Source organism: Chionomys nivalis, chromosome 5, assembly GCF_950005125.1.
Source record: "Chionomys nivalis chromosome 5, mChiNiv1.1, whole genome shotgun sequence".
In the NCBI taxonomy this organism is placed as follows: Eukaryota; Metazoa; Chordata; class Mammalia; order Rodentia; family Cricetidae; genus Chionomys; species Chionomys nivalis.
Window position 1 is genome coordinate 21,523,734 of NC_080090.1, and position 16,093 is coordinate 21,539,826.

General features: G+C 47.4%; 1 protein-coding gene across 1 annotated transcript in view; it reads right to left on the reverse strand.

The window, feature by feature from the left end:
* Cfap45 (cilia and flagella associated protein 45) overlaps nt 1–14,816 on the reverse strand; it is a 32,070-nt gene extending 17,254 nt beyond the window's left edge. Inside the window, exons 1-6 of the mRNA XM_057769961.1 lie at nt 14,763–14,816; nt 13,359–13,421; nt 7,417–7,542; nt 5,528–5,670; nt 3,255–3,399; nt 2,743–2,913 (exon numbers count right to left, since the gene is read on the reverse strand). Of these exons, the coding sequence (XP_057625944.1) occupies nt 2,743–2,913; nt 3,255–3,399; nt 5,528–5,670; nt 7,417–7,542; nt 13,359–13,421; nt 14,763–14,816 (702 nt within the window). The remainder of the gene's footprint in view (nt 1–2,742; nt 2,914–3,254; nt 3,400–5,527; nt 5,671–7,416; nt 7,543–13,358; nt 13,422–14,762) is intronic.
* Between the last annotated feature and the right edge of the window lie 1,277 nt (nt 14,817–16,093).

The window sequence follows — 16,093 nt, forward strand, 5'->3', positions numbered from 1 at the left end:
CTTATACAATAAAGGAACTTCTGGAGGCATTACCATCCCTGACTTCAAACTCTATTACAGAGCTACAGTAATGAAAACAGCGTGGTACTGGCATAAAAACAGAGAAGTCGACCAATGGAATCGTATAGAAGACCCGGATTTTAACCCACAAACCTATGAACAACTGATTTTTGATAAAGGAGCTAAAAGTATACAATGGAAGAAAGAAAGCATCTTCAACAAATGGTGCTGGCACAATTGGATGTCAACCTGTAGAAGAATGAAAATAGACCCATATCTATCACCATGCACAAAACTCAAGTCCAAATGGATCAAAGACCTCAATATCAATCTGAACACACTGAACCTGATAGAAGAGAAAATGGGAAGTACCCTACAACATATGGGCACTGGAGATCGCTTCCTATGTATAACCCCAGCAGCACAGACATTAAGGACAACATTGAATAAATGGGACCTCCTGAAACTGAGAAGCTTCTGTAAAGCAAAGGACACTGTCATTAAGACAAAAAGGCAGCCTACTGACTGGGAGAAGATCTTCACCAACCCCGCAACAGACAAAGGTCTGATCTCCAAAATATATAAAGAACTCAAGAAACTAGACTTTAAAAGGATAATTAACCCAATTAAAAAATGGGGCACTGAACTGAACAGAGAATTCTCAACAGAAGAAGTTAAAATGGCCAAAAGATACTTAAGGTCATGCTCAACCTCCTTAGCGATCAGAGAAATGCAAATCAAAACAACTTTGAGATATCATCTTACACCTGTCAGAATGGCTAAAATCAAAAACACCAAGGATAGCCTTTGCTGGAGAGGTTGTGGAGAAAGGGGTACCCTCATCCATTGCTGGTGGGTCTGCAAACTTGTGCAACCACTTTGGAAATCAGTGTGGCGGTTTCTCAGAAAAATTGGGATCAACCTACCCCTGGACCCAGCAATACCACTCTTGGGAATATACCCAAGAGATGCCCTATCATATGACAAAAGCATTTGTCCAACTATGTTCATAGCAGCATTATTTGTAATAGCCAGAACCTGGAAGCAACCTAGATGCCCTTCAATGGAAGAATGGATGAAGAAAGTGTGGAATATATACACATTAGAGTACTACTCTGCGGTAAAAAACAATGACTTCTCGAATTTTGCATGCAAATGGATGGAAATAGAAAATACGATCCTTAGTGAGGTAACCCAGACCCAAAAAGAAGAACATGGGATGTACTCACTCATAATTGGTTTCTAGCCATGGATAGGGGCCACTGAGTCTATAATTTGTGATCCTAAAGAAGCTAAACAAGAGGGTAAACCCAAGGGAAAACATATAGATATCCTCCCAGCTATGGGAAATAGTCATGACTGATGGGCAAAAAATTGGAATCTTGGGGGTGGGGTGGGATGGGGATGAGGGGTGATGGGGAGAGAAAAGTGTGAAGGAGAGGATGAGGGGAACTGGGGGAATCGGGGTGAATGGGGATAAAGAAAGGTTGGATAGGGGAGCAGGGAAACTCATACCTTAGGTAAGGGAGCCACCTAAGGGGTGACAAGAGACTTGAACTTGGAATGGCTACCAGATGCCCAGGGCAATGTCCCCAGTTAGTTCATTGGGGCACCTGAGGATAGGGAACCTGAAATGAACCTATCCTATAATCTTACTGATGAATATCTTGCATATCGCCATAGAACCTTCATCTAGCGATGGATGGAGATAGAGCCAGAGACCCACACTGGAGCACCGGACTGAGCTCCCAAGGTTATAATGAGGAGCAGAAGGAGAGAGAACATGAACAAGGAAGTCAGGACCATGAGGGGTGCACCCAACCACTGAGACAGTGGGGCCGATCTATTGGGAGCTCACCAAGGTCAGCTGGACTGCTACTGAAAAAAACATGGGATAAAACCGGACTCTTGGAATGTGGCGGACAATGAGAGCTGACGAGAGGCCAAGGAGAATGGCACAGGAACTTTCATCTGGCGATGGATCGAGAGAGAGACAGAGACCCAATTTGGATCAACCGTCTGAGCTCTTAAGGTCCAAATGAAGAGCAGAAGGAGGGAGAACATGAGCAAGGAAATCAGGACCACGAGGCGTGCACCCACCCACAGTGACAGTGGAACTGATCTATTGGGAGCTCTCCAAGGCCAGCTGGACTGGGACTGAATAAGCATGGGTTGAAACTGGACTCTCTGAACATGGTGGACAATGAAGGCTGATGAGAAGCCAAGGACAATGGCACTAGGTTTCGATCCTAATACATGAACTGGCTTTGTGGGAGCTTAGCCTGTTTTGATGCTCACCTTCCTGGGCCTGGATGGAAGTGGGAGGACCTTGGTCTTCCTGTAGGGCAGGGAATTTGGACTGCTCTTCAATAGCGAGAGGGAGGGGGAATGGACTGGGGGGAGGAGAAGAGGAGTGGGGATAGGGGAGGGGAGAGGGGGGAGGGGGCAATGTGTGGGAGGAGGGGAGGGAAATGGGAAACGGGGAGCAGTTGGAAATTTTAATTAAAAAAGAATAAAAAAAAAAAAAAAAAAAAATAATTCTGCTGTATAGTGTTTCCGTCACCATTTTACACATGGACTCAATGAGCCTCTGGGAGGGCAAGTGACTTGCTCTAGTCAACCAGCAAGCAGGTCAGTCCTCCTCCTCCTGCCAGCCCCGCCCACAGCAGTCCCTCACTGAGTCCGCCTGTGAAGACAAAGAGGGAGTGGCAGTGAGTCCTGAGATAAAAGGAGGAGACCCACCTTGCTCATGTCCTTAAGCTCCTCCTCCTGCTCCATGCGAAGCTTGTTGGCTCTCTGCAGAAGGTTCTGGGCCCGCTCCTTGGCCACCTCCTCCAGGTCACTCAGCTTCTTGTTGTTGCTCCAGGCCATTTCTTTCTGCTTCATGATCTTCTTGCGGATTGTCACTGCTTCCTAAGGGACACCAGCCTGCATTGGCGGGGGTTATGCCCTGTGAACTTGTCTGCCACAGGTAACCTGGGAAGATTTCGCCTCAGTCCATCACTGTATCGCAGCGGAGAGGTTTCACAACCCGACTTTGCTCGTTCTCCCAGCGGCCCACATAGCCCTCCCGTATCTCAGGGGTTTCCTTCCAGTCTTCCTTGTCCAACATCTCTCATTTAAATGCACATGCACACCTTATTTTAGCATGCCTTAACTGGGTTTATCCCCTCTGGGACGAGAAGCTGGCCTCCCCCTATACTTTCCTACCCTGCCACCCCTCCACCAAGCACAAGGCTATGAAGGTGAGTTACCAAGATGGCTTCCTTCTCCTTCTTGAAGGCCTGCTCTTTGGCCTCCAATTCTTCTTTGGTCAGGACTTGGGATGCCCATTTGATCCGCTCAAACTCCTCAGGGCTGATGATTACGGATTCCCCAGAGGGGTCCTCTGTAGGAACACTGACACAGGAATGACCAGGGTTAGGGAGGAGAGCAGGCTCCAAGCTCCTATGTTCTCTTCTCCCCATACTACGCTGAGGGAGGAGAGTCAGCAACTTCATGGACCGCTGGAGTGAAGGGTTTCAGGTAAGAAGTAAGTGATGCTGCAGATTAAAAAGAGACTTTTTACACCTTTCTCTCTATGGTCTGTCTCATATGCTGCATTCTCTGTGTAACTGTCCAGGACCCTTCCTTGTGTTTATGTATGGCCACGATGCCCCCAAGCATTTCCCTCTGAACCCCACCACATTCCAACTTCGTTTTACTGCCCACATCAGGACCAATGGTGCAGGGCGTGTTTCAAGCTTCTTCAGGATGAAGCTCTATTTTAACTACATCAGTGACTTTAATCTCTGACCCAGAGTTTGGTACTTAGCACTCACAATAAAGCTGCTGAGTTGAACTTTGAAAAGAGATTATTCCCAATACATAAAGTATAAGGGAATGCTGGGCGAGGTTGAAATGGATGCTGGTGGGAAATCTAAATCTTCCTGCCCATCCAGCCTAGATAGAAGCTTTGAACCCTAAATATTAATTAAAAACTCTGATCGACAGCTACTGGAGACATGTCTCTTGAACTCTCCTTGTGGCTACCCAAACACATTCAACAAACCTATAGCTAATTATAATGATTAGAAACAAATAACATATATTAAGGGTGGGGGAGGGAGCAGCTGAGAGGTGGAAATAAGGCTGCTTCTGGGTGAGGTCATTTAACAGGGGCATGGCCAGAAGACGCAGATGATCTGCGGCCGAACGTGAAATCTTGTCTATTAAAACTAGTGGGGATTGTCCAAGAAGTAGATTTACAGATTAGTCAAGGTCCTACACTACACCAAGTGGTGTGGCTCCAAACAACGGAGGGTGTGAAGGGACCAAGAGCAACCCTGGATCTGTGACAGTGGACCGGAAACACCACCAGTGTGTCTGCAGAGAGACCACTCCAGGAAGCAGCACCAGCCCTCTTAAGGCTACTGCCCACATCAGGCTGTCAGATGCTCAGGCTGTCCAGTCTCAGCCAGACAAAGGCTGTAGTCAAATCCAGCTCCTTCACTGGGATCCAGCTGTGCCTCTTCAACTTAAGCCATGAGTCAAGGGCTTCGAATTCTGGGAACTGACGTCATTCGGCATTCAGCAATGGAGCCAGAGTGGTAGGAGTGGGTAGAGAGTGTGAAGCATTAAACACAGTGCTAAATCACCAAACACAGCACCGGCTCCTGGCACTTAGGAGGAGTCCAATGGCGCTGCTCCAGACAGGCAGTAAGACTGATGTAACCCCAGAGGAACCTGGAGAGGCCCTGTGAATTTCCTCTGATAGCCACTCAGTCTGGGAAGGAGCCAGGGTGCTAATTAGGCATCTGGTCAGTTTCCCTTTGCTTTGGATTCCTGATGGAGGCAGAAGGAAGTGACTCATCTGGTTCACTTCCCTTCACCACGTGCACTGCTGAAGACCAAGAAGCATTGCCCCCCTTGACCAGTTACTTTTAGAACCCAAAGCTCATCCTAAGAAAGGGAGGAGAGAGAAACTTTGGAGTGAAGGTCAGTGTACTGGTAACCACGAAAGGGAAAAGAGGAAGGCCAAGAAGGAGAAGAAGGAACTCTCAAACAAAACATCATGGTTCTTTTCTCTTTCACATGTAGACGTGCGCACGTGCGTTCATTCATGCCTGTGATCATGGAAATGGAGGACTTTAAGGAAGGAAGAGATTTTTAAGTAGAAGAAGGGAACTATAGAGGATATCGGCATATATGTGTCATGATAGCAGAACAGGACTATTTGGAGGAGGAAGGGGACCCTCAAGAAGGGAAGAGGGAGGACAGGAAGGTACTGGGGAAAGGACAAATAAGAATAAAGTATACAGATATAAGAAAATGTCACAATGAAACCCATTTCTGTGTATATTAACCAAAAAAAAAGAGATTTAAAAAATATCTATACAGGGCAAGCAAAACAAAAAGCCCAAAAGTAAAAGAAAAGAGGAGAGGAGTGACTAGGAAGGCAGCTGGAACTGGGCTGGCTGGCTGGCCCAGCCTGGTTTCCCCATCATCCTGCGCAGAGGCACTGGCTGAGTAGGCCGTAGGGACTCACATGAGTTCTCGGACCATGTCTCGGGTGATGAGCTGGATTGTCTCTGGCTTGTGGTCCAGACCCAGAGCAGTGAGAGTTTTCCGGACAGCATGCTTATCACGGAGCAGCACGATGGGGCTGTCACTCCTGCCCTGGGGTGCAGGCTACAAGATCAGAAAGGAAGACTTTGAAGCAGGTCACTCCACTTCCCACTGACCCATCCTAACCTCAGGGGTAGCTTCCCTGGGGCTCCCACCCCATCCAGCCATGGGGCTGCTAAGAGGAGCTGGCTCTGGTAGAGACTGCTGGGCATCAAGAGGCTAGGGCATTGTAGTGCCTTCTATTCTCGGGCAGGCATTCCTCTTGAGGATGCCAGAGAGTGTGCCAAGGGGTGGAGAGGAGAGGGGGGAGAGAGTGTGTATCTATTCCTATGTTAAAACGCTTAGGAATGAAAACGAAAATTCTGATGTGTAGTTATCTCTTTATGAACATTTCTGGTCTTGTGAAATTCTTGGGTCACAATGAGTTTGAAGCAATACATGTTACAGATTAATCTACTCTTTAGAATTAGTAATTTGTAATCTTTTTTAATGATTAATGATTTAAAAAAAAAAAAGAGCCATATTGAGGGAGTTAGACATGCTTGGTGACCTAACAGGAACCTGCCTTTAAAATCTAAAGTGTTTGGGCCAGGCTTGGTGGCATACTCCTGTGATCCCAGCAACTGGGAGGCAGGGGCGGGAGGAAGGCTAATGTGAAGCCAGCCTAGACTCTTAGCAAAGGAAAAGTGCTTAAGGAGATGGCCGAGGATTCAGGAAAATGAGCACAGATCGGGTGTATGTTGGTTTTCAGATCTTTTTCTAACTGTGAAAGAATTATAGAAAAAATACAATCACCCATTTCAGGGAATTTCTAAACACAGGAAAATGGAGGCGGATATAAATGTAGTAACTGACACCTGCCTGGTGTCTAGGGGGGGTGGCTTGGACTCGTTCGCTTTGCACTGTCCCCTGAGCACTGCTGCCACCTGCTGTCCATCTCTGCTTCCGGAAGGGCACGACTCAGTCACGCCACAGGCCACTTCTGCCCCCTACTGCCCACTTCCTGGACTCTCTTCTACCCATGAGGCCAAAGAACTTCTTGGGGCCAGGACAGGACTAATCCAGGAGCACTTGGCCATTTCCCATCCTCCTTCGACCAGAAACTTCCGTGAGGACCCTTCCCCTCAAAAAGAGTCTCTAAGGGTAATTATAAAATTGCCTCCTTTTGATTCTTGCCTTAACCAGTGGGGAAACCACCGCAAAGTGGGAAATCTTCCAAGGGACCCTCAGGAAAGCCGTCTTCAACACACAGTGAGGCCAACAAAGAGCAGGAACAGACACCAGCTCTCTACTCCCCAGCCCACCTACGCTGCTTCCAAAAGTATCACTTCTTTCTCCCCTCGGTCTTCCTCTCTCTTAACCCCTCCCTGCTCTGCTCTCCAAGTCTCACTCTTTTTGCCTCCTTCCCATCGTCCATCACAGGCACCAAAACTGTTCCAAACAACTCGCTACCTCTCCTTCTCTGCACTCCAGGAATTGTCATCATCCTAGTCTGGGTCCGTCTTGCTTGTCTCCCCAAGATAAGCAACTGTTTTAGTTCAGCACCGGCTGTCGAGAAAGACTGTTTGTGTTGTTTTGTACTCTGACGCTGTGAAGATGTGGAAATTTTCAGGGGTGAGGAACCAGGTACCCCTGCTTTTAGAACATACTAGATGTCAGAGCTGGACAGCTAGGGACGCAGAACTTCCCCCTTTTCCTTTGGGGTGAAATCTCTGTGGCTAGCACAAGCTTCATCCTAAGCAAACTGGTCTAGACCACTGCTGTCTGGGGGCAGCTACGCAGGTGGGGGACCTGCTGATGATTGGTTACCTTGACACCTCCAAAAAGGCTCTCATCAACCTCCGAGTTCACGGCTTTGGTCCGATAGCGAGTCCTATTCCGCGACCTGTTGGAAGCAGTGGAAGCGGAGCTTGAGGCATCCCCTGTACTTAGTGGCTGCAGGGAGAGGCAGAGGATTGAACATCAGTATCCAGTGACATCCAGACCACAGGCCACAAACGTTTCTCTAGCTTGTGATGAGAGCTTGAAGGGTGATTGTGTGGGAAAACCTCTTGCAGAAAGTATCTGTATAGGCCCTGAAATGCAGGGGCACGACATCCCCGAGGGGGGCGGGAATCTCTTGACAAGGTGCACGAGCTCTTCCAAAGACCATTTCTGTCATCCTGGGAGCTGATGAAGCCATGCCAGTAACAAGGTACAGACGAAAGGATGGAGGAAAAGACGCCAAGAGGAACAGAGTAACACTGTACCCCATTGCCTGCCCTGCTGTGGCAATTCCCACAAGAATGGCCTTGAGAGGCAGCTGCACATGCCCTCTTCACTACTGTCTTCTCAGCCAAGCTCTAGCCCCCCTTCACTAAGGACATACCACAAAAGGAAATAAAAGATGTAGAGATTCATTGGGCCATGGCTCGGCCTGTGATGACTGACAAACTTTAGGTAGTGGATAAACGATTGATTACCCACTACAATCAGACAAAATTATCCAAAGTGTAATATACACCATACCATTCAATGTACCATAGCGTCCTATGTTTGGCAGATTTCCCGACACCCCCCCCCCGACACACACACACACACAACACACACACACACTAACAACTGTGAGAGACAAAGCTCATTCCCAACAACAAAAGCTGCACACATCCTGTATTTGCCATCCTAGTCAAGCAGGAGACCTAAGCTGAGCCAATAAGATGCCCCCGACCTGACAGCGGCTAGAGAACTGGTGATGCAAGATGCAGAACAAGCAAAGCCTTTCTGACACGCATGGCGAGAGCAGCCACAGTCAGCATCTGGGACGATGCTGATAAGGACACCACCAGCACGCAAAGCTAGCACTGCTGGGGAGCATGCGCCAGAGCAGTCCCCAGTTTTGATTTTGGCCTTGGTTACAGCTGAAGAGGCACCCTCTGTTCCTATTTTCCAAACCTGGCTTCCCTCTGGAGCAAAATCAGCGGGCTTTCCTAAATCCTCTCGGGGTGTTCCATCCTACTTAAACAAGAGTTCTCACTCTGCTGCTTACACCCAAGAGCCCAGCTAATCACAACCTCCAGTCCCAGCGGTCAGTACAGCTTTGGCTCGGCCTCTGAGAGTAGCTATCTGCATCCAGGAAGCCGTTTCTGCAAGGACTTCTGGATAACGGTAGCCTTAATCTAACGCCGATTCATACATTACTTTGGAGGAGCCCACACCCGCCTCGACAAAGCGCTTTAAGCTGAGATATCTTGGGGAAATGGTCTAGACACACTGGGTCCCTCCAAGTCTGGGAATCAGAAGCCACCAGGGGGATGGAGTAAACAGAGACGTGGACTTCGCAGTCCAGTCCAGCTCACTAAACACTGGCCAGTGTTTTACAAGCTCTCAGTGAGCTGCCGTTCCCAACAAGACCGCCTTCCAGTCCCTATAGCACCTCTGTCAGGGTTTTACTCTAAACTGGGCAATCATTCTCCAGCTGGCTCTCGACCAAACAATGAGAACAACTGGGTGTGCCTTCGCCTCACTGCCTGGCATCGCTAGCATAGGCTTACAGAGGGAGCCCCCCTTTATGTTTTCAAGACAGCAGAACAGACAAGCCTGGATTTATTGAAAGGCAAATATGGTAGCCCCAGTCAGGTGATGGTGGTGCATGCCCAGAACTTGGGAGGCAGAGGCAGGTGGATCTCAATGAGTTCAAGGCCAACCTGGTCTACAGAGCAAGTTCCAGGACAGCCAGGACTGTTACACAGAGAAACCCTGTCTCAAATATATATATGGCAGTCCCAAAGACGCCGCATAGCAGCCTGACTGGCTGTTAATTGGTGGCGATGAGGAATATGCTCCCATTTCCACTGAAAATAGAACAAGAGAAATGAACAGAAACTTCAGTAGATAGGATCAAGGCTAAGCATGGTGGGGGAGGGAGGAAGGATAACAAAGGGTGGGGTTTAAGTTCTCTATGCAATTAAGGAAAAAGTGCAGGACCTGGCATAGAGTAGGAACCCAACTCACATGTGATGCAAAACAAGGAAAGAAACTAAACAAAGTGACCTTGCAAGGCGTCTAGACCAGACTGAGACTGGTGTCTCTGGGAAATGCTTGTCTGACTCCAAGCCACTCCGCCATTCCACGTTTTCCAGGTCACGTATGCGGTCTGCACTGTGGATAATAATGTATATGAAAGGGCTCCGGAGTACAGATGGAAAGTATTATTATTGTTTTCGCATCTGTTTTCCTGTTTCTTTTCAAGGGCTCCTTGTGTGTGGCATTGTGCACCAGACTATAGGTCCCTCAAGGCAGGGACTATCTCCCCTTTCCTGTGTCCTTGGTACCCAGGTTGGAGGAAGTCACCACAGGAAATAATCCACTGCCTGAACCTAGAAGTCTGAACAGAGGAAGGAAAGCAAATGACCACAGAAAAAATAGCCACTGAGCAGGCCCAGGGGAAGCTATGAGCACTAGTGTTGGGTATCTAAAAAAACCTCATTTGAGAACCGCTGACTTTGAAGCCACAAACCTTACCCCAGGGCTAGAATAACCAATTTTGCCAAGAGTAACAAGAACTAGGGAGGTCACTGTGTAAACACACTAGGAAAAAAAATGAAGAACCAAGCAGAAATGGAAAGTTGGATCCCTCTGGATTGGAGACAGTAGCCAAGTGGTCCTCTTAGGAGGTAAAGGATTGGTTTTATTTCTTGCGTGACCAAATAAATATCCCCACAACTCCGAGCTGTGGCTAGGCAGGAGCTGCCTGTCCCTGCTTGGAAAGAGACAGTGTTGGAAGGAAAAGCAGTTTGCTCCAGCTGCCAACAGCTGAGAAGGTGAGGGGGGTAGTGATGGGGAAGACAAAGATTGGTCAGGAAACAGATAAACATGCAGGCCCTGCATTAATATGCTGATTGTGGTAACCCAGCAGCCCCTTTCTCTTTATAAACCATCTCGTCCCAGGAGCATGAGAATCTGTTCCAAACAAGGGTGCTCTAATGGAGATGCTGAGGCAGAAAGATTAAGTCAAATGGACAGAGTTTAAATAGGGAGATCTCCATAATATACGAATGTTGCATGGAGCAAGGCTCTTGTTCATCCTGGCAGCCCAGAACCGAAATAATCACATTGAAACTGTATTTATTAAATCACTGCTTGACCCATTAGCTCTAGCTTCTTATTGGCTAACTCCTACATCTTAATTTAACCCATTTCTATTAATCTGTATATTACCACAAGGTCGTGGCCTACTAGCAAAATTCCAGCATATCTATCTCCGGTGGAGGATCCATGACGTCACCCGACTGTGCCTTCCTTTCTCCCAGCATGCCATTTAGTTCCCCCCCAACACCTACCTAAGTTCTGCCCTATCAACAGGCCAAGGCAGTTTCTTTATTCATTAATGGTAATCGCAGCACACAGAGGGGACTCCCACATCATACGAAGTCTTTAAGAAACATGTCTTTTTCGATAGGATAGAAAGGAAGATGTGAGAGGAAAGGGGGAGGGGCATGAAATGACTAAACTTCATTATATAACTATAAAACTGTCAAAATTTTATTGACGAAAGATACATTCTAAGAAATATGTAAGTACTCCTGGGGAAATATTGGTAGAGAGGGCTGGCTTAGTTGCAAAATGCTTGTTGCACAAAAATGTGAGGGCCTGAGTTTGGCTCTCGGACGCTCAGGTAAAAGCCGAGCATAGCATCGCACATCTGTGATTCTGCCCCACGCCTCCCTGCACTTCAGGTGGATATTACCATCTGAAGCTGTTTCTCATATTGAGCAATTTTCTGCAACAAGTAGGTAACTATTTAATGATCAAGAAACCTAACAATAAAATAAAAACAATAGCAAAATAATTTTCCTAGGTGAAAACCAAGTGTAACCGTGGGACAGGGACCTGATTCTGAAGGTGAGATCGTGCAGCCCCTGAAACACGAACTCAGTTTTGTTTATATAGATGGCAGGACCTGGGGTATTCGACTTAAATTCAGCAAGCCGGTGCTAGCAGGGACTGGAATGGGTTGGTGTGGAGTTTCCCTGACGTAAGTCCAACACCTGTCAACTGAACAAAGACAAAGACAGGCTCATTCTTAGATGTCCTTTCTACTCTGAGAGCTAGTTCCTCTTACAGACAGACAACAGGGGCTGGCAAAGTTAGACTTCAGATCCTTTTCCATAGACTTGGCTATTAAGGAAGGAAGAGCTCCCACACACATCAGGCCCCTTGCCTTCCACACTGAGTGATCCAGTGATTGTCCTCTATTTTTAAGTGGACGAGATTGCCCATCTGCGGAGGATCGCCTAAACATTACAGCAGAGTTGGTAATGAGGCTCCTGCCCCTTCCTCTAGAGGATGATATCAATTATTTTCTTTTGAAGTGATTAATAGCCTGTCTTTGATCCTCCCTACTACCACCTCTTCTCATTCCTCCATGCTCTCAAAAAAAAAAAAAAAACACAAAACAACAACAACAAAAAAAAAAAACTTTTAAGAGTAACACTATAGACACACACACTCACACATGTGCACACTTGGCCTGCTGGAGATTATTCAAACCCACTACCTTCCCAACATGTCTATATATCCATTCCCATCCAAAGGATTTTATAAGGGTCAAGTAACTCAGTCAGACCCTTGTCCCGAATGGTCTTTGGGTGGGAATCTCTGGGCTTTGGGAGCTATGCAGCCCATGTGTCTAGCTAGTCCAGTTGCAACTTACTGATTTATGAATACTTGGGGAAAGGATACTTTTAAAACAGGAGCCACAAGTTAACATCTAGCACTTGTCCTTAGATATCAGGCATGGTGTCAGGCCATCAAACACACACACACACACACACACACACCACAGTGTTGTGCTGAGAGGAGACATCAAATAAAATGTACAACTGAAAGGCTGAAAGGGATCCCCATAGCTCCATTTTAGAGGGTCCCTGAAAGTTGGCAACTTGAAGACTTCCTTTTTTCATAATAAACCAGCTTCTTCTGAAATCCACTAAATCCCACAAAAGCAAGGCAGCCTCTGAGCCTAAAATGTGTCCACAAATACAACCCAATTACCCCACTTAGCCGCCCAGGTTGCCAGACATTCTAAGTAAGTTCCAGGAACTGTATGCTCCAACACCTATCCGCAGCCTCTCCCTAACCCCTCAGAACCAACACGCTCAGGCCCAGGCTTTCATGGCTCCTACCAGGTCTCGCTGGTCTTCTCAATCTATGGCCATGGTAGCTCAAGGAATCTCAGGACCGTCCGGCTTATCCCAACCATTCCCCAGGACTTTGTAAACCTGGGATCCTCCTCATTCATTCATTTGTTCGTTCGTTCATTTATTCATCAGTCCATTCATTCACAAATGCTTACGGCGTGCCCACCGAGTGATCCTAAACCATTCTCACACAAGGGAGAGCCGAGGCTCTTCTGGAACATTAGGTGTCTTTCCTATGATCACTGGTTAGCCACATAGTGGGTCGCCGAGCCCATCATCTGGCCTTATCGGAGCTTTTCTCCACATCACATCCCACAACCCAAAGGACCCAGCCCAATGGATGGGGAAAGATGCAGCACACCCCCCATTCAACCCCATCCGAGGTTGCCAGCCAGTAAGTAATAAGTCTCTTGAATCCGTCTCTAGACTTCCTTTACTCGGTTTCCACTATGGTCCTGTCCTCCCTCCCAGAACTTCCTCTCCTCCCCAGCCTCTCAGAGAAAACCCCAGCTTTCCGCCTCAGAGCCCCAATCGACTTCAGGACTCAGGAACTATATAGCCTCAGAGCCTCACCATCTCTGCCACCGCTTCAGCTGCAGGCGCTTTCACCAGCTCCGCGGGAGCTGACGCGTTACCCTAGCAACCAAGAACCCGCAGTTCGCGGTTTAGCCCTGCCCCCTGTCCCGCCCCTTCCAATTCCTGGGACAGTCACAAGGTAGTTTAAAAGCAGGAACCCTTTCCCTCAAGCTTTTCCAGCCCTACAGAGGATCAGGAATGAGTCTCTTGAACGTTGAGACCCTCGGATACGCCCCTAACGTCCACTTTGGCTTTCCTTCAGTTTAAATCAGGCTCAAACTTTTAAAGGACCTGCTTTCCATGGGCCCAGGAGGGCTCAACTACAACTGAGCCCAACAGCCAGGCGGATAGTGGTTTTCCCTCACAGACCCTTCCACCCACCCTAGGTTACCATGGTTACTGCTACGGGTTTCCAGGAGGAGCCAAACCAAACCTGATGAGAGTTCAGGCTGCTGAGAAGCAAGCAGCATTAAACCAAACAAATTTCACAGTAGGAGGGATTCTGAGTAGACCAAGGAACGACCTAGCCCTGAAGAGGTGTATGTAGTCTCACGAGCTCTGAGATCCGTGGAGAGTTTACTGAAACCACTGGAGTCTGAGACAGGAAGTTCAAAACCTGCCTCGGCAACATTATAGCATGCTCCATCCAATAAATACGTAAGTCCTACCTAAACCGCGTCAAAATCCATAGCTCCAGCTTAGGGGGCCTGTCTTTCACCTACTGTGAATGTTTTCAGGAATTTAAGATTCACCCAGTTTGGTCTTGTTCCCCCATGCCTCCCCATCTGCAGGACGGAACTGGGTTGATCTGGGATCCTGCATGCCCCACACCTCACAAAATGGTCCACCAACCAGGTGAGGGTTTTTTGTTTTGTTTTGCTTTTTGTTTGTTTGTTTCTCAGAGTTTTATTTTCTGAGCTCTGGGTCTCTCCAGGCCCCCAAATCTCCCTCCAAACTCTGACCCTTAATCCAACCTAAGCATCGGAAAACTGTTGACGAGGCCTGGGGAGTGGAGGAAGGAAGACAGGGCCAACTACCCACCACCCCCACCACTTCCACCACCTCCTCCTCTCCTCTTCCACCACCACCAATTCCTCCCACTGCTGCTGCTGCCTCTGCTGCTGTTTTAATCCAGAAAACTGCAGAGTTTATTCCCTGGATTCTTCCACTCTTATCTCCTTTGGAATCCAATTATTAACCACACCTCCCTGAGGTAGCTATTAGCCCCCACCACCACCAAAGATGAAAGTCAGGCCGAGAGAGGCAACCGCAAAACAAGGCATGTGTTCCTTTCACGACTCAGACTGCCAGCCAAAGGGAAGGTGTAAAGGCAGGGAGGGGTGGTGACAGAGTGCGCCCTAAGGAAGTCACGCCCCAGTATTACGTCTGAATGTGCCTCACAGTGAACAGCGCCTTGCTCCAGGCCTGAGGCTTGCATAGGCGCTTAAGGCTCATAGCTAAGCCCTGAGCAATACGTCTGCTTAGTCACGTCTTTGTGCAATGTCAGTTGATGGTTTAAAGAAACATTTATTCTGGATTCCATGACACATGATGGTGTGGTTTCCATCACTTGCGCGTACAGTTAAGACTCTCCTTTAATAGGAAAGCTTCCTAGAACGCTCCTCCCACCAGGCTACTAAGTCAACCTATTGGACATCCAGACCTCAAGTTATCAGCCATAGTCTCCATATGGCTGTGTTGTGAGACCTGATGCAACAATCCAAAATTGGGGTGGGGTGGGGGGAACAAGGTTGGGAATGAACAAAGCCAGAAGCCAGTCTGTGAAAACTAGTCCTCTAACCATCCGTGCTGTAAAGCCGTAAACGTGGGCATGGGGAGCTGGATCACTGGATAAAACTGTGCCACACAAGCCTGAAGAGCAGAATTCAGTTCCTGAAAATCCACATAAATTCCTGATGGGCAGGGCCAGTATGACAGTCCCTAATCTCAGGAGGCAGAGATGGGCTCTCAGAGCAAGATGGCTTCCTAGATCAACAGAATCAGCAAGTTCTGGGTTTAAGTGAGAGACCTTGCTTCACTATATAAAGAGGAGAGCAACTGAGGAGGATAACCAACACCAACCTCCAGTCTCTGCATGCATGCACACTCATGCAGTGTATCTGAACACATATGTAAGCACACATACACACATGCATGCACACTCATGCAATATATCTGAACACATATGCAAGCACATATACGCACATGCATGCAAACTTATACAATGGAACTGAACACACATGCAAGCATACATACATGGATACACACCACACACAAACACACACAAGTAAAAATAGGACAAAATGTTAAGTGGGGATTCCATTTATATTAATTCCTAGTAAAAACCAAAGTTCTTTGTGTCTAAAAAGAGACACAACAATATAATATATATAGTTACATATACATCATATGGTTCATTAGAGAAAAACTGCCCTCAGGGCACCCAAACCAGTTGGCTACTTGCGTTTCTCCTTCGCTGATGTTTTCTCTTTGCATTTCCTTATTACAGTTCCTGAAATACACCTGTCACCCGGATTTTCCTACACATAATGAGGCAGGCAGTGTTCTCATTTTAAAACTACCCAAGTCCTGCGTATTAGTTTTCCACAGCTGCTATAACAAATCACCATGAATTTAGTAGCTTAAATAACCACTAATTTATTACAGTCTTAGTTTGATGTGGGTTTCACTGCGCTAAAATAAAAGTATCAATAGGGATGCCTTCCTCTTAA